We start from the raw sequence: 7,926 nt of genomic DNA, 5'->3' as shown, positions 1-7,926 counted from the left end.
CGTGCTCGGCGTCGCAGTGCCGCTGCCTGCCTTCGAACGCGCCCGACGCTTCTCAACATATGCATCTTGCCGTTCGCTCGGCGCGAGCTTGGTCGCCTCGCGTACGCTACGAGAAATTTGACGCGCCACACGCTTCAACGTCATCGTGGCGTAAAGAAAGTTGCTCTCGCCACTGCCACCCACACCTTCTTCTTCTGAGGCACAAAAGCTAAATCGCTCAAGGATAATGGCGATGAACAAGTTCCCAAGGAAAAAGACGCTCGTGATGACGTACGTGACGAAATAAAATATGCTCACGTAGCGGGGAGAGCACGTCACATTAGCCGGTAGCGATGTGTTTTCGTAACAGCGATCGTCGACGTAAATGTCGGTGAAGTATCCTTGCCAATTTCCAGTGTAACTCACAAAAAGACTCACCATCGCTTTTGGGAACGTCACAAAGTTTGAGTACTCCGAAAGTGCAGCGCCGAGGTAATCTGAAGACATGTCGCCAAAGAGTGCGACACCGAGGCAAGCATAGATGTACATGAACAGCAGAGATAAAAGCGCGACATTGACGACTCCAGGAATCGCCGACAAGAATGTCGCGAAAAGTGTTCGCAGACCTTTGCTCACCTGAACAATTTTAAACAATCGCAAAAATCTCAGCATACGGAAAGCTCCACCAACGCCACTCTCGTAAACATCCGGGATGAGTAGACCGACGACACCGCTAACTGCCACGATGAAATCGATCTTATTCCAACCGCTCTGCCAGTAATTTTTCCACTTCATGGCGACGATCAAAAGATAAGCCTCAAGCATGTACCAGATCGCTAACGTGTTTCCCATCCAAACTTGATAGTCGTCCTCAGATTTCGACGGGTTCGCGCGTATTGCCATCATCGTGACCATGTTGAGTACGATCATAAAGACGGAAAACGCGTCAAAGGTATACTTAGACACTACGCCATGCACGACGGCTTTCCAGGGCGTTTCCGGTGATGATCTACGCCAAGAGTTGTCAGCGTGCACCGTGGCGAGTAACATTGCTTGCTGCCACACGCGTTGCTCATCGGTGACAAGCAGCTTGCCGTCGTTCTCGTCGTGTGCGATACGATTGAAATTGTCGATGAGCGCCGACACAAAGAGATTTGCCCAGAGCAAGAAGCCAAAGAGAATCGATACGAAAAAGTAAACGCACGCCCACTTGGCGTTATCTCGGATAGGTTCTTGATCTACGCCGACGACATCCATCGCTTCGTACATGAGGTCTTGCCAATTGTCGCCGGTAGCGATGATGAACACGCTGAGGAAAGCCTCCGGAAAGGAATCAAAGTTAAACTTTGCCTTTCGCCAAACTCCCCCCGCCGCTAAGCACTGCGTTTTATTCGCAACAGTCACCGCGGTGTTCGTGCAACGATGCATCTTGCCCAGAAACAACTCCATACCCAGCACTGACAACATCGTGAGCATCGCGAGGCCGACCACGCACACGGATGAAATCGCCGGCAGTGAAGACATGATGGCTTCGACTACGACTCGCAACCCCTTAATTCGTTTAACCGATCGTAAAGGACGTAGAACCCTCACAACGCGTAACGATCGTATTGGCAGAGCGTCGCCAAGCAAGACAATCAACCACGAAGTGACGACCACAACGGCATCCATGATGTTGAACTTCGACTTGAAGTACGACCCGTGAAACCTCCACGCCCCAAGCCCAAACAGTTTCAAACACATTTCGATGGTGAAGCATGTGTTGAAACAAATATCGAGAATCAAGTATACCCGTTCCATATTCGAGTCAGCCGCTGGAAACGAGTTCGTTTCCGTGGCGAGCAATACTGAACTCGCACCAATCAAGAGCAATACGACAACGTCAAACCAAGGATGCTTCACGAAGCGAAGCGCCTTGAGTCTTAGTTGGTCTCTTTCGTCGGATTCATCAATGCCGTAAAATGACATCGCTATACGAAAGTTATCATTTCGCACGTAATGCACCAACGATTCCGCCTCAGCTACGGGGTCGTTGTCGGGAAAGAGGGCATGATGCGGAATAAAGTCGCCGTTGATGTCGATCAAGTTGAGGTCTGCGTGTAAGTCCTCGTCCTTTTTCATGATGCAGCGGACGCTGAGTGGAACTAAGCGACTCGCATCGACGTCATCACGATCCAAAAGTTTGGCGCTGATGCTGTCAACAATTGCTCGACGCTTCAACTCGTTCGCCTTGTGCGACTTGGCCAGTCGCTCGCGAGCCTTTATCACGGATCGCCGCCGCATCGTCTTCGCGACTTCGAGCGATTTCGCAGAGTGATGCTCATAACCTAGCGTCACGAGCCAATGTCGCACGACCGCAACTTCGTGGACGCGTCGCATTTGAGCGATTCGTTCTTTGCGCAAGCGCCTCGCCTCGAACGGATCGCCAAACACATGTAGCGCTACTTCATCACCTTCGACTTCGTCGTCGTCGCTGTCGCTGTCGCTGTCTGTCTTCTCTTCGTCTTCATCGAGACCTAAACCTGCTTCCGTTGCGCTCTTCGCCCTCGAGCGCTCTTGATTGCGCTTTGTCCACGCCTCGTTTGCTTTGAGATGAACCCATTCAGGGAAGTCGTCTTCGTCAAACCCCATGGATTTAGCCATTTCCCGCGCAAAGCGCTCTCGTCGCGGAACTTTCATGGTGATAATCGATGCAACTTTACCTTCTTCGGTGACACAATCGATAAGAATTCCAAGTACGAGCGCCAAAATCGATGTCGTGATCAAGCACCAAACGACCATGTAAAGTCCCGCCGCGTCACCGTCAGCTTTCATAGTGCCCCAAGCGACTTCAAACGTGTTCTCGCCCGTGCTCACCACAAAGAGCGTCACGATGGACGAAAAAAAGTCTCTGAAATTCAATCTCTCATCGTCCAAATCACCTTTCGCAGAAAAGAGCTGCGTACCGAGGATCGCAAACATAATCATGAAGATTGCCCATACCAATAAAAACACCCAAATACGCTGCGCTCCTAGTACGACCGCACGCAATATTTTCTGAAAGCTCGTACTCCTACGAAAGACGCGCGCAATGCGCAAAACTCTCAACACGCGCAGTATGCGAAGGAAGGACAGGTTCACGCCAGATCCAGAGCTTATAGCTGATAGTGTCATATCAATTATACCGGAGAGAACGACCAAGCCATCCAGTCGATTCCACGTCGTCTTCCAGTACGCTACGGGTCCGACAGCAAAATGTTTCAGCGCAAACTCGGAGCAAAACACCGCGAAAAAGAAGTACTCGGCGTTTTCTCTAAATAGCTCCAGCGACGGATTCGGTTCTGCAGTCACTGACATCATCGTAAATGTGTTCAGTATAATGGTGATGTTCACGAAAGACTCGAATCGAACGTCAGCGACGAGAGCGAGTGCCTTGAGTCGCCACTTCTGCATGCCCTCGGAACCATCAATTTCATCCTGACCTGGCAACCTGAACGACGAGAGTGTTGATCCAACGCCGCTCAAGAATGACTTCGAGTAAACCGAGGGTCGCGTTGATTCGAACATTTGTGAAAGGCCCGTCGCGCCATCACCGAGCGTCTCGCAATCCATCGAGGCGCTTTCATCTTCGATGTCACTCAACGTCGCGCAAATGACCGACGTGAACAGTTGAAGCACAAAGAAACCTCCGATGAGAACGACAACGAAGTAAAATATCAACGCAGGCGCCGTCCCAGCGGCCCGCGCGGTAGGCCATGCGATCTCATTCCATCCATCGACCGTCATAATTTGTAAAACGACAAACGCACCCTTGGCAAAATCGTCAAAGTTGACGAAGCCGTCGACGGGTGACACGCCGGAATCGCAGCAATACGTATCGTTCGAGACGAGCGTATTCTTTCTACGATTCAGGCATAGCAGCTCATCTGAAGGATAATTTGGGCTTTCCGCGCTCGCCGCGGCCGACGTCGGGTAGTCGGCGACGAGGGTGCTACAAATCGCCGTCGCCGCGACGTTTGACGACCCGGCGCCCGAATACTCTCGCGAGTTCAAGCGACCACCGAACGACATCATACCGACTACGGTGCAAACGATCACGAACCACGACATGAATACCACGACGTCGAGCAAGAGCGGAATCGATTTCCGAATCGTCTCTAGAACCATTCTTCCAGATTTGAATTTGTTCAGCGCTCGAAGGGGCTGAATCGTGCGCAACAGTCGCAGCGTCCCGACTCCGCTCGAGCCTGAGCTACTCAAGTCTACGATCCCAACCACAACCACGACGAAATCGAAAATATTGCTTCGCTCCGTCAAGTACGCCTTCGATCCGATGGCGAAGCCACTCGCTATAACTTTCACCAGTGCTTCGAACGCGAAGACGACGACAAAAACCACTTGCAACGCCCACGACCCGTCCGCGGTCAGCGGTACGGAGCCTCCTCGAGCGACGTAGGCGCGCTCGGGAAGTTCCATCGCCAACACAGCGGCGTTAAGCGCCACTACGGCGAAAACGAACACCTGAAAGCTCGTGGCTCGCGCGATTTTCGCGCACATTTGTCGCACCCTGGACGCGTCGCTAAAGCACAACAAGCTCCGCTCGTCGTCGTACACGCGCGCGTACGCCTTCTTCACGCTCTGTTTCGCGCCTTCGTACGCTTTTCGCGCGGTCCCGCGCGACGCCGCGCCACTTTTCCTCGCGCCGTCGCCATCGCCCTCCGAAAGCCCCCCGCCCGCGGCGTGCGGGGAGAACGCGTGCGGCGACGACGGCGACGGCGACGGCGACGGCGACGGCGACGGCGCCATCGATCGCGCGCCGCGGACGCGCCGCGGACGGTGTCACCTGACCTGCGCGAGTGAAGTTGCGCGCGACGTGACGTGGCGTTCGCCATCGTCAATGCGCCCTTTCGGAGACGAACGTTCCGCGCCCCGAGCGGGCGTCCGCAGCCGTTGGTCGGTGCGCGCGCGCCGCGCGACGCGAGTGCGCGACGCGACGCGCCGCGAGCGAGGGTTCGAGCGAATATGCGCGCGGGCGTCGTCGCGCGCGCGGTCTCGGCGCCGGCCGACGCGCGCGCGCGACGTCGCGCGCGCGACGACGCCCGCGCGCGCGTCGTCGCGCGCGCGACATCCGAGCCGACGCCGGCGTCGTCGACGACGAATGCGAAGAGCGAGCGACGCGCGAGAGAACGCGCGAAGCGAGAGGAAGAGATGGAAGCGTTATCGCGTCGACAAGACGCCGCGCGCGTGGTGTCGCGCGTCGTGAAGACGGGAGGTGCTCCGGCGAGCGGGACGGCGACGTCGACGAACGGCGGCGACGGCGACGACGGAAAGAGAAATGCGTTGGCCGGTGTCACGGGACGCGCTCCGGCGATGACGCCAGAGATCGTGGAAGAAGAAGTCGAGCGCGAGCGCGTCGCGTTCGCGAACGAAGTGGCGTTGATGTTCGTGGCGGGGGCAATATTGGGGCCTTTACTCGACCACCAACACTCGCGATTCGACGTGTTGCACTACGCGACGCCGTTGCAAATTCATTTTGATGCCCTATTCGCACCGTTGTGGAACTCGCCGTTCGGTCCAATCATGAATTTCATAGCCCCCGAACCGGTGAAGGACCTGTTTCGAATCATGTTTGTGAACGAAAATGGTGTTTTAGAGACTGGGTGGTGGGTGCCACCGCTGTTTGGCGCCGCGGCAATCGTCATCGGTCTCGGGCACACAAGTCTCGATGAATTTCGCATTCGCTCGTCGGTGAAGCGCGCGAGAGAGATTGAGATACGAAAAGGTCTCCAAGGCACCGAACAAATCGTGAGTAGGACGTCAGAGTTGATTGAAAATGCAAAAGGCAAGCCCGCTTTGGGTTGGCAGCCGAGCTGGGTGAGCGTCAATCTGTGCATCAGCGTCTTTGCGTTTCAATACCTCGTCTCTGGAATTTTGGCGTCGCCGCAATCGCCCTTCGTGGATGGTTTCCTGCCGTACCATTTGATTGATATATTTTTGTGCGTATGGGCGGTGACGACGTGGTATTTCTTCGACAACAGCGCGCAGGGACTGTTCATGGCTAGTTTAACCGCGGTGTGCGGGCCCGTGGCGGAAATCGTGTTGATCAACTACGGTCATCTGTATTCGTACTCTCATCCAGATATCCTTGGAATCCCCACGTGGATTCCATGGGTTTACTTTTGCGGCGGACCGGCCGTGGGGAATCTGAGTCGCCAAGTGCGCAACACGCTCCGCCGACAGAGCGGCTTGCCCGGTCCGACGACGCGAGTTGTATCGTACGAGAAGCGGAAATGGGCGTCAGCGCGAGCGAGTGCGTCCATCTCCAACTCAGGCACTTTGGATGCCGCTGCGTACGCTGCGTTGGACCGTGAAAAGCGCGTGGTAAACAAGAACTTCAAGGAGATTCCAAAGGGGCGATTCACCATTCTCACAGACGGACCGATGGACATCCAAACGTTAGCGAAGAAGCGCCAGGAGGAGGAAGAACTGACGAGAGCGCTACAGAGCGCGCGCGGAGGTACTCAGAAACGTCGACGTGCGGTTCGCAGGTATGTGGCGAGGCAGAACGACCTCAAGTCTGGGAGAAAGAGCGTTCGAGAGCGCATCGTGCGCCTTCTCGTGCGACGCAAGCCCGACGACGTCGCGCTCTTGACTACCGAGGAGGACAAAGCGAGCCGACTCTCTAAGATTCAGCAGGAAATTATGCGCGTTGAAGCGACGCTTGACGAAGTGGAGCGAATGAAACAACTCAAAAAGCGACTCGAGACCATCAAGATGAATATCGAGGAGGCGGCGCCGCCGCTCATGCCCAAGCTCCGACGGTTCAAGAGTCGCCTCGACGACGCCGTGCCGGCGCCTTGGAAGCCGACGTACGAAGCTTTAGAGGACGCCATTGGAGATTCAATCGTACCTTTGGTGCGAGACAACACTCCTGAAAGCGTCCGCAAGGCTATGAAGGGGTCGTTTGAAACGGAAGAACTGCGAAGACAGCACATTGCGCGCATGAACGCCGAATTGATCGAGATTCAAGCCGAGTTGACGAAAAACATACAGGCGAGAGCGACGAAACGAGACGCGGCGCCATAGATATACCTTAGTCCTGTAGTATTATTAAACGCACGCAACGACAACATGCAGCGTGTGGCTTACTGAGTCAGAAAGCGCGAATGCGTCGTCGCCCGCGTGGGCGAGTGAGAAGGGGCGAAGAGTGCCAGTCGATCGACATTGAGTGGAGCTGCTCGCGTTCCGTCGCTATGACGGTGATGACGGACCCGCGTGCGGCGAACGCGCAGCGTGGGTACATCATGTTCTTCGTGTTTTTCTTTCTCTTGCTCACCGCGAACGACTTCACGCCCGCCAAGACGCGAAGGAATCAGCGCGCGAACGGTGGCCGCGATGGACAGGGAATAAAAGGTGAAATCGGTGCGCGCGGTGCGACGAGGACGGAGGAGGTGCGGGATAAGGTGATCATAGATTTGAGCGAATCCAACGCCGCGCTCGAGGTGGAGAACCGCCTTTTGCGCGCGTCCGTGATCGGTCTCCGGACCGCGCTGACGAAACACGAAGGAGGCGCCGCCGAGGCCAAGGCGTTCGACGAGGCGTACAATCTCACGAGCCTAAGTCTCGGTGAAAACGATAGGGAGGGTGGAGTTTTACAGTTAAAGGGAAGGAATGCACTCGCGAACGCGGGCGTTGCGAAAGAGGACGCCGAAAACGAAATCCCGGGCGAGCTCGCCGGAGCGTCGCGGAGGATCTTACGAAACCTCCGCCAGAGTTTGGCCGACGGCACGGCGGCGTAGTCGATTTTAGCAGCGCATGATTCTTTCTTTGTATTCTATGAGACGTAGATGTCATCTCGCATTTCTTATCGCACGATATCGTCACCGCCGTACGATATGATATCCGCACCGCCCAACCTCACCTCTGCAACAAAATAAAGCGCTGAAATTCCCGCGCGCGCGAGCGTAT

At 55.5% G+C, this 7,926-nt stretch overlaps 3 protein-coding genes across 3 annotated transcripts; 2 read left to right on the top strand and 1 right to left on the bottom strand.

Moving 5' to 3' along the window:
- Positions 1-492: 492 nt before the first annotated feature.
- On the bottom strand, positions 493-1,260 carry OSTLU_7925 (VIC family transporter: sodium ion channel; the record flags this gene model as incomplete). The annotated part of the gene is made up of 1 exon (XM_001415670.1): positions 493-1,260. A coding segment is annotated over one exon (768 nt), but the record flags the coding sequence as incomplete, so codon positions are not given.
- A 3,906-nt stretch (positions 1,261-5,166) lies between these two features.
- On the top strand, positions 5,167-7,044 carry OSTLU_92249 (predicted protein; the record flags this gene model as incomplete). Its single annotated transcript, XM_001416004.1, has 1 exon — positions 5,167-7,044. The coding sequence occupies one exon, from the start codon at positions 5,167-5,169 to the stop codon at positions 7,042-7,044; it is 1,878 nt and encodes a 625-aa protein (XP_001416041.1).
- A 176-nt stretch (positions 7,045-7,220) lies between these two features.
- On the top strand, positions 7,221-7,757 carry OSTLU_29292 (predicted protein; the record flags this gene model as incomplete). Its single annotated transcript, XM_001416003.1, has 1 exon — positions 7,221-7,757. One exon carries the CDS (start codon positions 7,221-7,223, stop codon positions 7,755-7,757), a length of 537 nt encoding a protein of 178 aa, XP_001416040.1.
- Between the last annotated feature and the right edge of the window lie 169 nt (positions 7,758-7,926).

The sequence above is a fragment of the Ostreococcus lucimarinus genome, chromosome 1 (assembly GCF_000092065.1).
Source record: "Ostreococcus lucimarinus CCE9901 chromosome 1, complete sequence".
Lineage (NCBI taxonomy): Eukaryota > Viridiplantae > Chlorophyta > Mamiellophyceae > Mamiellales > Bathycoccaceae > Ostreococcus > Ostreococcus sp. 'lucimarinus'.
This window is presented reverse-complemented; position numbering and strand designations above follow the sequence as displayed.